The sequence below is a fragment of the Vitis riparia genome, chromosome 10 (assembly GCF_004353265.1).
Source record: "Vitis riparia cultivar Riparia Gloire de Montpellier isolate 1030 chromosome 10, EGFV_Vit.rip_1.0, whole genome shotgun sequence".
In the NCBI taxonomy this organism is placed as follows: Eukaryota; Viridiplantae; Streptophyta; class Magnoliopsida; order Vitales; family Vitaceae; genus Vitis; species Vitis riparia.
The window spans coordinates 9,737,145-9,757,357 of NC_048440.1; the positions used below are offsets into that span (position 1 = coordinate 9,737,145).

The 20,213-nt window shown below is 37.6% G+C and overlaps 1 protein-coding gene and 2 long non-coding RNA genes across 4 annotated transcripts; 2 read left to right on the forward strand and 1 right to left on the reverse strand.

Moving 5' to 3' along the window:
* Window positions 1-2,632: 2,632 nt before the first annotated feature.
* On the forward strand, window positions 2,633-5,230 carry LOC117923073 (methionine S-methyltransferase-like; the record flags this gene model as incomplete). The annotated part of the gene is given in 4 exon segments (XM_034841320.1): window positions 2,633-4,316; window positions 4,319-4,689; window positions 4,692-4,818; window positions 4,821-5,230. Coding segments are annotated over 4 exon segments (2,265 nt in total), but the record flags the coding sequence as incomplete, so codon positions are not given.
* A 5,851-nt stretch (window positions 5,231-11,081) lies between these two features.
* On the reverse strand, window positions 11,082-12,852 carry LOC117924363. 2 transcript variants are annotated; one of them, XR_004652760.1, is made up of 3 exons: window positions 11,825-12,852; window positions 11,518-11,723; window positions 11,082-11,424 (listed from the first exon to the last, which is right to left on the reverse strand). It is a non-coding gene; the product is annotated as an uncharacterized LOC117924363 (long non-coding RNA). The 2 variants fall into 2 exon arrangements; XR_004652759.1 differs by having other exon boundaries at window positions 11,518-12,852.
* Window positions 12,853-17,785: 4,933 nt separating this feature from the next.
* Window positions 17,786-19,212, forward strand: LOC117924087. Its single transcript, XR_004652716.1, has 2 exons — window positions 17,786-18,764; window positions 18,973-19,212. It is a non-coding gene; the product is annotated as an uncharacterized LOC117924087 (long non-coding RNA).
* The last annotated feature ends 1,001 nt before the right edge of the window (window positions 19,213-20,213 follow it).

A 20,213-nucleotide genomic window follows, 5' to 3' on the forward strand; every position in this document is an offset into this window, starting at 1 on the left:
ACACATGTGTGCAAGCCACTATATTTGTTGATTTCAAATAAAGATGTCCCTTTAACAACCATAGCATGAAGTCTCCAAGGCAATTGAGACTGTTCAGCTTTTTTGCATCTTAGGACCAACAATTTCTTTGTGGATGACAAAACGATATACTCTTGGTGCGAATTAATAGAGTACATCTTTACAGCATATTTGTAGACCCTCAATTTTGTCCCTTTAGCACATGTCTTTAAAATTCGTTTTCAATGCTCCACAATAGTTTCTTGGTGGCCCATTACTACTCATATGACTTACCTTTTTCTGAGTCACCTTAGAGACTTTTGGTTGTGGAATTATTTAACCCATATTGTGACTCTTGACAGCCCTAATTTAGACTTAGACTTTTCATTCATTTTTAGGATAGCTTTTAGATACACTTGGCCTTTAGGCACCGCTCTAGGCCCACTTAGGCACACTTGACCCATTAGGCACTTTTAGACTCACTTTTTGTATGACTTACACGACTGCATGACTTGTGGGGCCCAGTTTTTATTAATTTGTTTATTTTTATTTCTTGGTTTTAGTTTTATGATTATCAATCACTCTTATTTTTATTTGTTTTCTTCCTCTTTATATTGTTTTTCTTAACTTGATTATTCATTATATTTTTATTTTTATTTATTTATTTATTTTTATTATTGTCCCCTAGTTTGTTTACTTATTTGGTTACTCATTCAATTATTTACTTTCAAAAATTTCACGCTTTTGCAAGGAAACTTACCATTGGAGTTTAAAGAAAGTGGGACTCCCCTTGGAAGTTTTGGGAGGGGAATTCGAAATTGGGAAGATTTGCTTTTGAAGGAGAAGACTAAAAAAATAAGGAAACAAAATATTCTGCAAGGAGGGGCTGCCATATATAAAAGAAAAAAAAGAAACACGTAGAGGGAGGGGGTACGCATTGGAGAAGAAAAAGAGAGGTATTGGAGGAAAAGCACAAAGGAATTGGAGAAGCAGAGCCATTGCAACTCAAAGCTGTCCAGGTATGCACCTCGTTGCTTTTGGAATTTTTACCTATATTTGATTTTTTCCGTGTGTTCGACTCCTGAATATTTAATTGTTTTGTTGATTTTTGTGTGGACGAAAAGGGCCACAATTTGCTTTGTTGAGATTGGTTACTTGCCTGTTTGCCTTGTTTTGATTTTGGATGTCATTAATGTCTTCGGAAGCATATAACTCCATGCCTGTTCCCACTAACCTGAGCCTATTGAAAAATCATGAGATGTGGTTTTATTTTCTTTTAATCTCCCATGTCTGCTTTCCTATCGTTTCCTCTACTCTCTACCATATCTGTTTTGCCTTTCTTCCAACCCGTCACATAGCCATCAATTCTTGATATGGGGGTGACTCCAAGGCTTGGGAATATAGTCATGAGATTCAGCAAAGAGGTCAAACACTCCAAAATTCTGGAACTGCTATCACAGTATGGGATCTAGAGAAGATTGTCCGAAGGGCATGTCGGTTGTTCATTGCACTTGCTAAGTTTGGTTACCATAAAATCAGATAATACAAAACCAGAGGAGGTCCTCTTGTCGGAAGGCAGTGTTTCCAGGCTTGACCCAGATTGCGAAATCAGCGCACTTTTCTTTTGGGCTCGGGGTGGTTTTGAAAGTAATGTGTTTGTGGAGACGGCTTTGGTTGACGTGTACTCAAAATTCGGATGCATGGGTATTACGAGGCAATTGTTTGAGATTATGTCAGAAAGAAACGTTGTTTCATAGCATGCGCGGCTTAATGTAATTACCTCTCTGCACTTGATCAGTCATTAGGGCAGATTATTGCTTGAAAGCTGGTTGCTAAACAGGTTGTCTATTTTCTCTGAACTTAATTCTTTTCTAACTTCAGAGCGTATGGAACTCTGTACACTTTTCGCTTCTGATTTCTCTTCTAACGGCTCCAAAGTATAGAAGGGAAAAGCTTGAAGTTTTACGTGCTCTGCCTATATACAAAATGGTTACAGGGTCATACATTCAATTGCGAAATCAAGACCTGTGTATGATCCCATCTGGTTCATTCCTCAAGCCGTGTGATGAGCGTTGCCTTTCACATCCTACAGATTCTGTGGAAAGTTCATTATTTAGAGCCCTTGTAGTCCCTGAGCTGCAAGATCAAACGATCTTGGTCAAATTGGGATCCCCTGGGTTTGAAGGCAAGCCTCAGACTGAACGGGGGGATATCCTAATATATCTTTACATGAATTGGCAAGATCTATAGGTAGATTCTTTGATAGTTGAAGCTTTTGAAGGAGACTAGATTTGTAAGAAATTTTGATGAATTCTCCATAGATCTTCCTAAACCCAAGGATCTGTTTGATCTTAATGATGTTTTGTTAATATCTGTGTTCTTCGGTGAGAGAAAGAAATTTCATGGAGAAAGGTTTACTACAGATGGTTAACTATTAAAAACGCAGCTTCTCTGTTAATGCCTGTGAATTTCCCACCTTTTGTTTCAGACACTTTAACTCAACTGGCGAGTCCTCCAGAGGCTCCTGACTATCCATTGGCCGAGGCTGGAGATACCACAGAGTCCAACTAACTGCTAGAAGAGGAAAGACTGCCACTTTGCTGCAATCGATGACTTGCAACAATGACAATTCCATTGCATCCGAGCTCCAGCGAGGGTATTCTTGTCCGATCTCCAGAAGCAGTTCGCTTCCGGAGAGGCCTCCGAGCAATGCCTCAGTACCTTCCATTTCCGGATCCAAGACATCTTTTTGGACCAGTACAAAGGCTACTGCGGGAGGAAGAAATTGACAATGATGGTGATCCCTAGCATTTTTATCCCAGAAGACTGGTCCTTTACTTTTTATGAAGGTCTGAATAGACATCCTGACTCTATCTTCAAGGAAAAGACTGTTGCGGAGCTTGGTTGTGGAAATGGATGGATTTCTATTGCCATTGCTGAGAAATGGTCACCTTTAAAGGCGTATGGCCTTGATATCAATCCAAGAGCAGTAAAGATTTCGTGGATAAACTTGTATCTAAATGCTTTGGATGATAATGGTCAACCTATCTATGATGGTGAAAATAAAACTCTACTGGACAGGGTGGAGTTTCATGAATCTGATCTGTTAGCTTACTATAGAGATCGTGGTATAGCACTTGAAAGGATTGTTGGATGCATACCACAGATTCTCAACCCAAATCCTGATGCAATGTCTAAGATGATTACAGAAAATGCCAGCGAGGAATTTCTATATTCACTGAGTAATTATTGTGCACTTCAGGGTTTTGTCGAGGATCAGTTTGGATTGGGTCTAATTGCTAGAGCAGTTGAGGAAGGAATAGCTGTCATCAAACCAATGGGCATTATGATCTTCAATATGGGAGGTCGACCAGGACAAGGTGTTTGTAAACGCTTGTTTGAGCGCCGTGGTTTCCGTGTTACTAGGCTTTGGCAGACCAAAGTTATTCAGGCTGCTGATACAGATATTTCTGCTTTAGTCGAAATCGAGAAGAATAGTCCTCACCGCTTTGAGTTCTTCATGGGACTTGCTGGAGATCAGCCCATTTGTGCTCGAACAGCATGGGCCTATGGGAAGGCCGGTGGGCGCATTTCTCATGCTTTATCAGTTTACAGCTGTCAACTTCGTCAACCAAATCAGGTGAAAACAATTTTTGAGTTTCTCAAAAATGGCTTCCATGAGATCAGCAGTTCCTTAGATTTATTCTTTGAAGATGATTTTGTTGCTGATGAAAAGATTCCATTCCTAGCTTATCTTGCCAGTGTTTTGAAAGGGAATTCATTCTTCCCATATGAGCCACCAGCTGGTAGCAAACGGTTTCGTAATCTCATTGCAGGCTTTATGAGAACATATCACCATGTTCCAGTCAATGCTGATAATGTTGTCATATTTCCTTCAAGGGCTGTGGTAATTGAGAAGGCTCTTCGATTATTCTCACCCCGTCTTGCAATTGTTGATGAAAATCTGACTCGACATCTTCCAAGACAGTGGTTAACATCCTTGAAAATTGAGAGTGCGGAAACAGATAATCCTTCAGAGGATGTACTCACAGTGATTGAAGCCCCACGCCAGTTAGATTTAATGATAGAGCTCATCAAAAAGTTGAAGCCACAGGTGGTGGTTACTGGGATTGCTCATTTTGAGGCTGTCACTAGCTCAGCTTTTGAGCACCTTTTAAATATTACTGGAAAAATTGGATCTCGCCTTTTCTTAGACATATCTGATCACTTTGAGTTATCCAGCCTTCCAAGTTCCAACGGAGTCTTAAAATATCTGTCAGGAACTCCTCTGCCCTCCCATGCAGCAGTTATATGTGGCCTAGTAAAAATCAGGTTTATTCAGATCTAGAAGTAGCTTTTGTCATTTCAGAAGAGGAGGCCATCTTTAAGGCACTGTCCAAAACCGTGAAATTACTGGAAGGGAATACTGCACTCATTAGTCAGTATTATTATGGTTGCCTTTTCCATGAGCTTCTGGCTTTTCAGCTTGCTGATCGACATCCACCTGCAGAGAGGGTATGTGAAAATGAAAAACCTGCTGAGATGATTGGCTTTGCTAGTTCTGCCCTTTCTGTCCTTGATAATGCTGAAGTGTCAATTACCGAGACAGAAAACTCATCAGTGATCCACATGGACGTAGATAAAAGCTTCTTGCCATTTCCATCTTCAGTCAAGGCTTCTATCTTCGAGAGTTTTTTTCAAGACAGAACATGGCTGAGTCAGAAACTGATATCACCACCAGCATCAGACAATTTATTAAGAGCAACTACGGGTTCCCAACAAGTAGTGGAACAGAATTTATATATGCGGACTGCTCACTAGCCCTTTCAATAAGCTGGTTCTTTGCTGCATCCAAGAAGGTGGTACCTTGTGCTTCCCAGCTGGCTCAAATGGGAGGTCCTATTAATATTTCGTATTGTATTCAGGATGACAGAGTGCTTGATGCTCCTGGTGATGCATCGACAGAATGGTTATACCAAGACAGTTGGAAGTGGGTTTCTTCCGGTTAAAAGGAAGAGTGAGGCAATGAGCAGCAGTATCTATACTGCTAATAAACCTCTAGTTCGAAAGACACCAGCCAACGAAGCACAGAGTATAAATTTCCAAGTGGCAAAGCTCGCCTTGAGGGTTTATATGCAATAAACTCATCATACTTGATTCTAAGAAGAAAGTTGAAAGCACCTGAGGCTGCACTCCTAGTTACACTATCAGTCTTCTGCTTCAAATATCATAGTTAGCATCTGTTGAATATAATGTATTTATAGTATATAACCTTTCCTTGTTAATATAGGATACATGTATGGTAGTTAGGACTCCTAGCCTTGTATATATATATATTTCTCAATTGTAAGTAGAATATTACATTAATGAGAATTAAGGTCTTTCTTCTTTCTCTCTCTCTCAACATGGTATCAGAGCCAAGGAAGAAAACCTAATTCTTTCTTGTTTCCCGTGTCATCAACTCCGGGAAACCTTCCGGTGACCGTGTTTCATTCCAGTCACCTTCCCCATCTTCCAATACTTTCCGGTCATTCGGATCGTCGACAGAAACTACTCACCGCCGGCGAACTTTTCCGGCGAGCTTTTCCGGCGACTTTTCCGGCGACGTATTTTTCCGACACCGACTATACCAGAAGGAGCGCCTGGAGGAGATCTACAACTTTTGTGAAGGCACCGGCACCAAAATCCCATCCACGCGCCGTCCACGCGCAAATTTCCGGCCGGCGACTGAATCTCACGCGCCGGCGCGTGAGGGCGCGTGAGGCCTTTTCCGGCGACGCGCCTCCTCCTCCAGCTTCGCCTGACGCCGACCAGCCTCCCTACCTCCCTGGTTCTCCCATCCGAGCCCTGCACATACCTCTTTTGGGGATTTTTGTCTCCGTTGACCCTCCAAACAGCCTTTCCGGCGAAGCTCCGACTACTTTTTCTCCACTCCAATCCCTGCACGTGCCTTGGGAAGTGTTCTTCTACCTTTCTGGTGGTACCACGCCGCGATCTGAGGCCGTCTCCCTTTTTCGGTGGTGCCACGCCGCAATCTGAAGCCGTATTAGGGCTCTCTTCGATCCAAACATACTTCATTCTTCAGATAAGTAGATATGACTACTAAAAATTCCATTTTTTCCGCTGTTATATCTGGATCTCCTATGATTACTTCGGAGAAATTGGTTGGCAGTGACAATTATCTTTCCTGGTCTGCGTCTGTTGAACTTTGGTTTATGGGTCAAGGATATGAGGATCACTTGATTACACAGGAGGCAGATATCCCTGAGGTTGACCGCGTACAGTGGAGGAAGATAGATGCACAGTTATGTAGTGTATTATGGCAATCGGTTGATCCCAAGATTCTTCTTCATCTTCGGGCCTACAAAACTTGTTTTAAATTTTGGACTCAGGCCAAAGGATTATATACGAATGATATCCAGCGTCTTTATAAGGTGGCTTCTGCAATTGTCCATCTCAGCCAACAGGACTTGGATCTATCTACTTATATTGGCCAGATTGCCTCTCTTAAGGAGGAGTTCTTGACTGTGATGCCTCTTACTCCTGATGTTGGGGCTCAACAAACACAGCTTGACAAGTTCTTCATGGTTCTTACTCTTATTGGCCTCCGTCCGGATCTTGAGCCTGTCCGCGATCAGATTCTTGGTAGTTCATCAGTTCCGTCCTTGGATGATGTGTTTGCTCGCCTCCTCCGTATCTCCTCCACTCAGACTTTGCCATTTGATAGCACTTCAGATTCTTCTGTGTTAGTTTCTCAAACTAACTCTCGAGGAGGCCGTAGTGGTACCCGAGGTAGAGGTCAACGTCCTCATTGCACCTATTGCAATAAACTTGGCCACACTCGCGATCGTTGCTATCAGTTACATGGACGACCTCCTCGCACTGCCCATGTGGCCCAGTCCTCTGATTCTCCGCTGCCTCAAGCTCCGAGCTCTTCCGCATCTCAGGCTTCTGTTGCCTCTGTTGCCCAGCCTGGTAATGCCTCTGCCTGCCTTACCCACACATCTTCTCTTGGACCCTGGATTCTAGATTCTGGAGCTTCTGATCACTTATCTGGTAATAAGGATCTTTTCTCCTCTATTACTACTACCTCTGCTTTACCTAATGTTACCTTAGCTAATGGTTCTCAAACTGTGGCTAAAGGTATTGGTTTGGCCCTTCCTCTGCCTTCTCTACCTCTCACTTCTGTCCTTTATACTCCTGAATGTCCTTTTAATCTTATTTCCATCAGCAAAATCACTCGTACTCTTAATTGCTCTATTACCTTTTCTGATAAATTTGTGACCTTGCAGGACCGGAGTACGGGGAAGACGATTGGCATAGGACGTGAGTCTCAAGGCCTCTATCACCTCACCTCGGATTCATCTCCTGCAGTTTGCATTTCCACTGATGCTCCTCTCCTCATTCACAATCGTCTGGGCCACCCTAGTCTCTCCAAGTTCCAGAAGATGGTCCCTCGTTTTTCCACTTTATCGTCGCTTCCGTGTGAGTCATGTCAGCTTGGGAAACATACTCGTGTCTCGTTCCCAAAGCGTTTGAATAATCGGGCAAAGTCTCCTTTTGAGCTTGTCCACACTGATGTTTGGGGTCCTTGTCGGACTGCGTCTACTTTAGGATTTCAGTATTTTGTCACTTTCATTGATGATTATTCTCGATGTACTTGGTTATTTTTAATGAAAAATCGAGCTGAGTTATTCTCTATTTTCCAGAAATTTTATGCTGAAATCCAAACCCAGTTCAATGTTTCTATTCGTGTGTTACGCAGTGACAATGCCAGGGAATATTTTTCAGCCCCATTTACTTCGTTTATGTCTCATCATGGGATTCTTCATCAGTCTTCTTGTGCTCATACTCCTCAACAAAATGGGGTAGCTGAACGCAAGAATCGACATCTTGTTGAGACAGCTCGTACTCTCCTCCTCCATAGCAATGTTCCTTTTCGTTTTTGGGGGGACGCTGTTCTTACCGCTTGTTATTTGATTAATCGTATGCCCTCCTCTGTCTTACATGATCAGATTCCTCACTCCCTTCTCTTCCCTGACCAACCACTTTATTTCCTTCCTCCTCGTGTCTTTGGTTGTACTTGCTTTGTTCATATTCTCACTCCTGGACAGGACAAGCTTTCCGCCAAAGCCATGAAGTGTCTCTTCTTGGGATACTCTAGACTTCAGAAGGGTTATCGTTGTTATTCCCTTGAGACTCATCGATACTTTATCTCCGCTGATGTCACCTTCTTTGAGGACTCACCATTCTTTTCCACCACTTCTGAGTCTCTTCCTGTTTCTGAAGTCTTGCCTATTCCCATTGTCTCCCCACCTGATGCTATGCCTCCTCGGCCACTTCAGGTTTATCATCGTCGCCCTCGTGTCGTTGCTCCTCTCCCTTTTGCTGAGGCACCTGCTGACTCACTTCCTATCCCTTCGGCTTCACCTACCCCGGCTCTGCCTTCTCCTAATGACTTACCCATTGCTGTTCGGAAAGGTACTCGCTCTACTCGTAATCCTCATCCTATTTACAATTTTTTGAGTTATCATCGATTATCTTCACCCTATTCTGCTTTTGTTTCTGCTATATCCTCTGTTTCTCTTCCAAAGAGCACCCATGAAGCTCTTTCCCATCCAGGCTGGCGACAGGCAATGGTGGATGAAATGGCTGCTCTGCACTCTAATGGCACTTGGGATCTTGTTGTTTTACCCTCGGGTAAATCTACCGTTGGTTGTCGTTGGGTTTACGCAGTTAAGGTTGGTCCTGATGGTCAGGTTGATCGCCTTAAGGCCCGCTTAGTTGCTAAAGGCTATACTCAGGTTTATGGTTCTGATTATGGTGACACATTCTCTCCGGTTGCCAAGATTGCTTCTGTTCGTCTGCTTCTCTCCATGGCTGCCATGTGTTCTTGGCCTCTTTATCAATTGGATATTAAAAATGCCTTCCTTCATGGTGATCTTGCCGAGGAAGTTTATATGGAGCAACCTCCTGGTTTTGTTGCTCAGGGGGAGTCTGGTTTAGTATGCAGGTTACGCCGTTCTCTATATGGCTTGAAACAATCTCCTCGAGCATGGTTTAGCCGTTTTAGTTCTGTTGTTCAAGAGTTTGGCATGCTTCGCAGTACAGCAGACCATTCAGTTTTCTATCATCATAACTCTTTGGGGCAGTGTATTTATCTGGTTGTTTATGTGGACGACATCGTCATTACAGGCAGTGATCAGGATGGTATTCAGAAACTAAAGCAACACCTTTTTACCCACTTTCAGACCAAAGACTTGGGGAAACTCAAGTATTTCTTGGGAATTGAGATAGCTCAATCCAGTTCTGCTGTGGTCCTTTCCCAAAGGAAGTATGCTTTAGACATCCTGGAAGAAACTGGTATGTTAGACTGTAAACCGGTAGACACACCTATGGATCCGAACGTCAAACTTGTACCAGGACAGGGGGAGCCTTTAGGAGACCCCGGGAGATATCGACGGCTCGTAGGTAAATTGAACTATCTCACCATTACTCGTCCAGACATTTCTTTTCCTGTGAGTGTTGTTAGTCAATTCCTACAGTCACCATGTGATAGCCATTGGGATGCTGTAATCCGCATTCTTCGATATATCAAAAGTACACCAGGCCAAGGTGTGTTGTACGAGAACAGAGGTCATACTCAGGTTGTTGGTTACACAGATGCAGATTGGGCTGGCTCACCCACAGATAGACGTTCCACTTCAGGGTACTGTGTTTTTATTGGAGGTAATCTAATATCTTGGAAGAGTAAGAAACAAGATGTAGTGGCCAGATCTAGCGCTGAAGCCGAGTATCGAGCTATGGCTTTGGCAACATGTGAACTCATATGGTTGAGACATCTTCTTCTAGAGTTGAGATTTGGAAAGGATGAACAGATGAAACTCATATGTGATAACCAGGCCGCATTACATATTGCATCCAATCCAGTCTTTCATGAAAGGACCAAACATATTGAAGTTGACTGTCATTTCATTAGAGAGAAGATCGCATCAGGATGTGTTGCTACAAGTTTTGTTAATTCAAATGATCAACTAGCTGACATCTTCACTAAATCTCTCAGAGGTCCTAGGATTAAATATATTTGTAACAAGCTTGGTGCATATGACGTATATGCTCCAGCTTGAGGGGGAGTGTTGAATATAATGTATTTATAGTATATAACCTTTCCTTGTTAATATAGGATACATGTATGGTAGTTAGGACTCCTAGCCTTGTATATATATATATTTCTCAATTGTAAGTAGAATATTACATTAATGAGAATTAAGGTCTTTCTTCTTTCTCTCTCTCTCAACAGCATCCATTCCAATCCTTAGAACCATGGATATTTCCCCAAGTTGATTGGAAGGTCTGGTTCCTTTAGACAAAACCATATTCGCTAGTGATTTTATGAAGAGTCCAGAATTTGAATACGTTGACGATCATGTTGCTCCTGTAGTTTGTTTCTTTGAGATGAAGAAGGTACTGATTTCAACCTTTGGAAGCATTTAGAAACAACAAGATTTGGAGAAGAACAAGGAGAGGAGTGAGGTTCCTCAGGATGCTCTGTTATGCAACAGAATTGATAGCAAGAAAGGTTCGCGTAAAGATATTGAACCTGCCCAGAATTTGATAGAACGACGCCTACGGCTGTACATGAACAGGGATGAAGTGGTGAGAGCTAATCGGGAACTTTATTGAAGAGAAATTCTTTGGACAATTTAAAATGGAAATAGATCTGTGGAAAGGATGGAATCTTAACAAGAACGCTCAAGGCACATGTTGAGAAGAAGCATATGAGGAGGGAATTTCTTTGTGGTTTTTCATTGGCATTGAAAATGGAGACTAATTTTGGTGCCATCAACGAGAGGGAATGCACTATATGCCTATTTGATTTGCACCCATCAGCAGCAGATTGTCACTGTTCTCTGGATAGATATGCATGCCTAAATCACGCAAAACTGTTGTGTTCTTGTGCTTTACACCACCGATTTCCTAATGGATTCTTGAATTCCGAGGTTCTGAGCTACAGAAAAATCTATGAGGAAATTGTGAGAAAATTGACAAATCAGATGAGTTTGTGAGCAAAGTTTTGAAACTTAAGAACGAATGGCAGCAAGGTATTTACGATCTTGTAAGTGAAGCTACAGGAATTAGTTTGTTTATCCTATTGGTAATATAAGAATCCAGAATTCAATTAAATGCTTGGTGGGAAGATTCAAATGAAGAAGTACGTGGTTCCTCTGAATGTCATGAGAAATTAATCCAGTTGACAAGCACAGTTTTCTAGAATACGTCATCTACTTCAATATAGCAATATATAGCCAGCTTTGTCAAGATGACATGCCAATGGTGAAGAGATCTGCTGCATCAAATCTGGGAAAGTTTGCTGCTACTGTTGAAGCTGCTCATTCAAAGGCTGACACCATGTCAACATTTGAGGATCTGATACAAGATGATCAAGATTTTGTTAGGTTATTGGCTGTATAAAGTTGCACAATATTTTCGTAAAGAACTATCAGTTTGGGAAAATTGTACCCCTTTGCTGTACGACCACAACAAGTGGAGTTTGATTCACAGCAATGCTGGATGGATATTCCAGCAATCACAATTTATTTGCAGCCTTATGTACATCCTCATCGAGAAGTTAATAACCATGCTGATTGTCTTCGAGTTTCTCACCAGATGGGGGTCTTAAATCAGCTTCTGGCAAATTCTAATTCTTCACTAACCCATCAGCAGATCTGTGACAATGCTATTGGTGCTAATAGTGAAGAGGATATTCTATCCAATAATCGAAATTGTCTAATTCCAGAAGGTCTTTAGATCTTAGATGATACAATACCTGAAACAGTTCAAGCCGAACTTGTAGTTGTGGTTGTTGCTATTGCTTCTGGTGCTGTCAGTAAAGATTGCATCCTTGAATCTGAAAGAATGACAAGATATGATAATCTTCAGTTCCTCTAACAGGATTCCAGAAACACAATGGGTTGAATCAGTCAAAATTCGAACCAATATATCCCCCTCCTCCGCTTTGTGTCGCATCGAGGAATCAAAATGCCATGTCTACCTAAAATAGGCATAGAAAAGAGAAGAGATCCTATTTAGGAACCAATTTTACTATATTCAGTCTGACAAGACAGCGAAACTGGTACTATGGTTCAGCCTAGTGATATTCCCATAATTTATGTTCGTGAATTGCTTGAGATAAAAAGGAAGTTCGACCATCAAAGGCCTGCATCTCTTGGACTAAAATCTGGACCAAAACACCATGAATTATAGCTTGGAAAAATCAGTTCCTGATGAGATTACTACAAAAGAAAGGGTGATCAATCAAAGAAGGGGGAACACGGTAATTTGAGATTTGTGCATAGTGATCCCACCACACATTCAGACTTTGGAAAAGGAGTCCGCGAAGAACTTTGAAATAGAATTTTTTTTATAACAAGGAGAGAATGAATGTTCAAGTTGAAACGGATGTTGAGAAAATGAAGGCTACTGCTGTTAACCTTAACGACATTGGGAATGGGAATTTGTGCTCAGATGGGGATTACAAGAATGCTGCTCGCAGTACTTGATGCCTGGATATATCGAGTTCCTTCTTGAAGCTAAGAGTGCTCACTGTGTTGAACCTGCAGCAGACTGTTATGGCTGCTTGTATTTTAAAAATGCCTTGGCCATTCTGATGGTGAGCATAGATGCCACTTGCTATCTACAATTATTGCCAATGCTCTTATCCTGTCCCAAGATCCATTTGGGAATTATGTTGTGCAATATGTATTTGAACTTGAGGGTTCAGGGGCAAGAACAGAAATGCTCAACCAATTAGAGGGTCAATATAGGCACCTCTCCATGTGGAAGTACAGCAACAATGTCGTTGAGAAGTACCTGAAATATGCTGGGGAAGAGCAGTTTGTTTGTATCATTTAAAGAATTCATAGATCATCCCCAATTAGATCAGATGATACTGGACCCATATGTCAACTATGTCACTCAAGCTGCATTAAACCACTCCAAGGAAGACATGGGTAGGGAAAGTTGGTTACGCCAGGGTTCGTATTTCTCAACAGCAACCCAAGTTTGCTGGAATTATTCATCCCTCACTAGAAGTCACCAAAACTGTGAATAACAGGGAGCTTCGGAACGTGCCAAAAGAGGGCAGAATGCATTTTGGGGTTCAACACCAGCACTGCAGTCCCAATCACACCTCCAGACTCCACTCCATCATGGCAACCTTACTACATACACCTTCTCCTCTATTTACTTCTTTGATTGGGAACTTACTGTTTTAAATTGAATTTTGAAACCATTGTTCAACTGAATATTCCCAGCTTTGAAAAAATCCATCTTAGGAGCATCTAGGTATAAAATCCCAATTTTAACATGCTATTTGCTGCCATTTTCCTTTCGGGCATGCATTTTCACTGTTTTATCTGATTTTTAACTATTTTCATGATTTTCTTGATTTTCAACAAGCATGAACAAACTTCATGATTCCAAACAATGGAATTCATTGAATCGATTCGTGCAAAAGTAATATGGACTTTGGTGGGGGGTCCAACATTCATTATACCTTCTTCAATATTGTTTGCTTGATATGTTGATTTTTTTTATTCTTCTTGATGATATACATGAATTTGTTTCGTATTTATTGTTGAGATGCTCTTGATTCCCATAGAGGAGTACTGACTCGCTATCCAGGTACGCTCTCTTCTCATCTATTTTCTAGAACTCTATGGACTTGTATGCCATTGATGACCATATCCATATTTGACGTGATTCTTGGATGTCTTGATATATGCCTGATATGCTTGAATAAAACAAATGTTGTGTGCTACATTTCTACACTAACTTTTATGTTTTATGATAGCGCTTGAAGAACGGTTCAGGTATGCACCCTAACTCTCCTTATTTGCAATTTGATTGTGTTTGGCATGCCATTCTCTAAAACCACCTAGCCTACTTAGGTATCCATAATTTACCGATTAATTGTCACATTTCCCTCAACTTAGTCAGTAGAGACCTTCATAGGGCTTAGAGGGACGCTGCCTTTTAAAGGTACCTTCCCAATAAGTAACCTGATCCCCGGACCAAGACTCGGGTTTTTCAAAGACATGCCTTTTTTCCAAAAATTATGGAGTCACATTTTAGGGTTTTTCTTTCTTGTTTTATTTTCCCTTTAAAATAAAAATAAAATAAGTGGCGACTCCAACTTTTCCAAAAATTATTTTTCACAAATAAAAAGCGAGTCTCGCCGATCGAGTGGGGACGCACGTGAAAAATGCGGGTCCACAATATTGCAAATCTCTTTTGGAATTAAATATTTGGCCAACTGTGAAGTCTTTGATTGGATATCCTGTAAGAGTGTTTCCCCATGGGGTTCAATCACTTGACACAATATGACCAATGTTTTCAACATTTTCAAACTATGGTGATGGTGCCAAATGATATTGCATTGGAGATAATTCAATTGGGTCATCTAGATCATTTGGATTTAGATTGTTTGACAAGTTATATCCTCTCCTATCCACAACCACATATCTCATTTTTTCTCTTTCAATTGCCTCACGAACAGCTAAAAAAGACGAGCTACCTTCCCTATCCTGATTATCATCATTATGAACATCCTTGGCTCCTACATTGTCATTATCACATTGTTTTCCTTCTTCATCTTCCTCATCCTCTTCTGCTCTATGCTCAAAAGTAAATGGATTTTGAACATTGCTAGTACCATCATTTTCACCAAGTAACAAAGGTGTGCAATTACCAATTGGTGAATTCATTTGTAAGTCAATCGGTGTTTGTTCAGCAAATAACTCAACTTCATCCATCCCAAATCTGTTATGCATTTCTAACATTCAAGCTACACCACTATCATTCTTTACTAGGTAAGGTTGGAATTTATTCCCTCTTTTCATAGGATACTTACAACTAAGAATTAATTAAAAATGTTCTCTATTGATATTAGTGACCAAGTATATTATTTCTAGCAGTTGTTCATATGTTGTCCTAAGAGGCACATCAGTAGGTTCAACCACAACTCTATCCCCAACATAATCAACATCGGTTTGTGTTCTCACCATTTTCCCATTACAAAAACAACATATTGCCATCGATAAATTAGACATAGTTTACCTATAGAAGAAGCAAAAAAAAAAAAAAAAATCAAATCAATTTCATTTTTAACCACAAAAATTACACAATAGAAAACATTAGTAATAACATCAATTTTTAATGAAATAACAAATAACAATAATAAGGTATGCTATTAACAACAGTCAAATAACAAATAACAGTTTAATATCCAAATAATTCAATGTTTTTTTATTAATAATATTTTTTATTATTTATTACCATTAAAATTGAATAAAATGTTGTTATTTTTCCATTAACAATTAAAATTTTGTTGTTTAAGCTACCCATATTCAGTGGAAATTTTTTTAAATTTGTTCAAAATTTGATTTTATATTAGTTTAAAAAATGGATGTAAAGTGTACATATTCAACATAATTAATAGTTAATACTATAAATATTTTAATATTTTTCCATTTCTTTTTTCATTAAAATAATTAAAAAAGAGAAAATAAACATATTGATACACTTTTGCTTATATATTGTGAATTTTTAAATTTTTCTAATTTAATTCAATTTTTATATTTTATAATTTAATAAGTTAAATTTTAAGTAAAAACTAATATTTTCTATATATTAAATTTATTTTTAGTGTTATTTGTTATTTTTTATTTTTTTGTTAATAATATAACATTTTGGTAATGGTTTTACATATAATTAATGAAAGTTTTATAAAATGTAACATTAATAATATGTTTAAAATATAATTTTGATTTGTTTAAAAGGGAAGAGTAAGTATTTTTTTTAGAATTTTTTGCAAATATTTTACATTTTCATACAATATCATTCCAAAGTCCATTTTTAAGACTTATTACCAATTTAATAAATTTAAAATACTTGAAAAAAAAATTAAAATATACCCAGTAAGGCCATTTTTATCATTTACATCCTTGACTCTCCCAACTTTTATACAATTTAATAATTCCAAAAATAGTAATTAATTTATTTTTTTCTATTAAATATTATAAGATTTGTGGGATCTATGTACAAATATATTATCCATTCATAAGTAGTAATTTAACTAATTTAATTTTTTAATTATCTAGTTGGCCAAAATGAGAAATCTAAAATAAATATTAATAGAATATAAATATTAAATATTAGGTGTGCTAAAAGAAAAATATATATATATATGTCATAGCAATAACATTTATAGATTGAAAATAAATTAAATTTATTTTTATTTATTTTTAATTTCAAATAGAAGTGGGCATAAAACAGGAGGTTGGTAATTGTAAGGAAAGTGAGCATAAAATAGGGGGTTGCTAATTCAAGGAAAGTGGGCATAAAACGTTAATTGTTGTTTTTAATTTGATTCTTTATTTATTTTCAGTGTTTTTAATGTTTCGTTTTCCTCCGTTTGGTTAGTGAGAAAGCTAAGGAAAATGAGGGCAAACAAACTCATGAACCACTTGTTCGATTTGATTCTTTGTTTATTTTTGGTGTTTTTAATGTTTCATTTTCCTCTGTTTGGTTAGTGAGAAAGATGAGAAAAATAAGAAGAAAAAACTCATTAACCATTTCTGTCCTCATACCCACTTACCCAAATATTTGGCTACTATTTTACCCAAAATTAAATTGCTTCAAAAACTTACCTAGCACTACAAGACGTTGTTAATGGGAGCCGCTGGTGGGAGCCGTAGATGGTGGGAGTCGCAGACGGTGAGAAGAGAAGATGATAGTTAGGATTTCGGATAAAATACAGGGGCTTTGGGATAATATATATATATATATATATATATATATATATAAAGACACCGAAAATATAAGTGTGCTACTAGGAAAGAAAAGTGTGCTAAATAGGAAAGACAAGTCAAAGACAACTTGATGATGTGGACTCAAAAGAGTCACTACAAGAAAAAAGGTCATTATTGACATATATCATCTTGACTTAAGATAATATATGTGAAGATTGTCTATTTAAATGAACAATTATGACATATACAATTTAGATTAAATCAACAATGACATATATAATAGTTATTGCATTTTTCCATGACTTATGATGATGCAACCTTGACAAATAATTTATAAGTCAATCTATAATTAATATGTTCATATGTCAAGGTACCAAAATGAAAGCAATAGTGACATATATATTATTTGCTAAATTTTTCTTGGTTTAATGATATGCAATCTTGACTAAAAATTCATTAGCCAAAGTATGGTTAATCTTTTCTATCTAAATAAAAGTAATAATGACATACATGCATTTGCTAAATTTTTATATGGTTTATAATGACACAACCTTAATAGAAATTTATAAGTTAATAAATATTTAATAAATTAATGTTTTAAGATTAGAATATTTGGTACCGTCACTTTAACATATATTTTGTAAGTGAAAATAAGCCTATTTTATTTTAATTTATTAAGGTTGAGTTATTGAAAAACAAAATCCTAATTTAAGGCAATTTTATCAAATTTTGGTAGTTTTTACAAGCATATTCATTATTATTTTGAATAGAAATTTGTGATTAAAAAGGATAAGATAATGTTTCCATTTAAAAAAGAATATCAATATATTGAAAACTATACCTATAATCTTATTTTAATATTTTGGATAAGACACTAAGTTATGTCTCTATATTTCTAATTGTTGGAATTAAAATATATTGCCACTAACTTGGGTCGAGGTCTCACAAGTATTAGGTAATTAAATTATTATTTGTGTTTAATTGGACATTAAATCTACTAAGAATAACTTAATTAGTATTTAGGTATTATAACTAATTGAAAAATCAATCCATAGACCCATTTCTTTTAAAATATTTTAAGCCGTTTTATTTAGTTTGGGCGGGCCCATTACATTTATGCTTTTGCCTGAGCCATTAAAAAAAGCTTAATATATAAGTTTTTTGTTTTTCCTTTCTATTCCATTTCCTTCCACTTACAGCCGCCCCATCTTCCCCATCTTCATTTTTCTCTTCTTTTCCTATTTTTTTTCTTATTTCTTCTTCTATCTTCTTTCTTTTTTCATCCTCTCATCCTCATATTCATGGCAGCCTCTACACCACCACCTCCATCTCCTGTGTTGTTACCATCCATGAGGCCCACAGCCACCATGCCACCATCTTTATATTCCCCCATGGCTATTGTTCCCATGTTCACTACGACTCAAACGTGCTTCCCGATGTTTTGCCATAACCCTGATGTGATTCTTGATGTTCCATCACCATCATAGCCACCATTGTTGCAGCCCACAACCTTGGTACCTCCTGCACTACCTATTGAATTTTGTTGGACTGACATCAACACCACCATCTCCATGGTTGCCACTTCGTTCTTCATCTTAGGGCTTCAAGAGACGTAGGTAAGTTTCCTTGGATCTCTACAGTAATTGTTGAGGTAGTTTTAATTTAATTTTTATATGGGCCTGGGTCTCCTTTGCTTTATGATTAGGCTTCAAATATTTGGTGCATGGGTTTGATGTTATAATATTTTATTACTTGGGCCTTGTGTTTCATTTGGTTGAGCCCAATAATAAGAGTATCAGGCACACATAAGCAGGTTGGTTCTTTGAGAGCCATGGAGTTTTGTTGAACCTTAGGATTGTTGAGGTCATGCTTCACCATTGATTGAGGTCATGTTTCACCATTGATTGGGCTTCAAGCAAGAGATAAGTATGGATGAGGCTTCATCCTGGAGGATATGTGAGTTTGAATATCCACTGTGTTTTACATTGAATCTAGAATCACAAAATCAATTCAATTACAATTGATGATATTAAAGGTCAATAGGTGTATTTATTTTATTTTTGTGATATTGAAGGTTAGTATATTTACTGCCCTATGAAAAAATCTTTTAATTTTTTTGTATTTGTTACTTAATTTTATATTAATTTTGTGTTTATTCTACTAGGTATCTAAGAAATACGTCAAGAAGAAGACAATGATGCAGAAACAAAGATCACCTCTTATGAAGATAATGTTGTACTTTTCAATTTAAGTTTGTATATTATTTTAATTGAATGTTTTTAGCTAGGTTTTGTTTGTATATAGAAAATAGAGAGGTACTTGAAAAACATTTATTGAATTGTGTTCTTAATATTTAATGTATATGTAATGATTTTTTTTCTTAAATAGTAATTTATTTAAATTATTTTCGGGACTTGATTGTGATTAGCATAATTAAAAATATACCAAATTTAATTTTGAGGTAGGTTTCATATGGTATATAACATGTTCATTTTCCATTAAAAAATAAAAAAATATAATAAAATAATATTAAATTTTTCATAAGTTATATTGACATATGGCTCATGCTTAATGTTGACATGTGCAGTGGCAACTATGACATATGTGATACCAAACATTGACATATATAAAACAATTATGATATATATAAAATCTAACCTTGACATATATATTTAGAAATCTTGACATATGTGGGATTAATCATGACATATATGACGTCTGACCTTGACACTTGTTGGAGTAACCTTAACAAAAGAGTAAGTTAACCTTGACATAAGATCAAGTAATCTTGTCATATGTTAAATTCAACATTGACAGAAGTAAAAGAAACATTGATAGATATCATACTATTAAGATTTCATCATTAGTAGAAATAGAGAAATCTTGACATATGTATATGTCAAGCTAGCTTTAAACTTTTCTTGACATTGGCATAGATGACATATACAAATAGTAACCTATCTTGACAGATATATCTTATCTTAACGGCAAAAAACTGTCAACAATGGCCTTTTTTCTTGTAGTGAGTAGTTTGGCAATTAATTTGAAAGATACACTACTTTGTTTTTTTTTTTTTTTTAAATAAAGATTACTTTGGTTGCAAACTCTTGGAGGTAGGAGGTAGGAGGTGAAGGTTGTGGAGATGGGTCTTGGGCAGTTGCAGGGAGATGGGACGGTTGGTTGCAGCTGCAAGGAACTAGGTTATGGGTTGGTATAGGTTATAAGGTTTAAGTGTATAGCTGGTAATGGATAGGCTGACATGGTGACCGGTTATAATGTGTTTGAGTTATGAAGAGAGTGCACTTTAAACCATGTAAATATATATATATATATTATGAAAGTATATACACTGTATAATTGTTATTAATTGAAAGACCAATTCATTTCATGTTTTAAGTTGCGTTT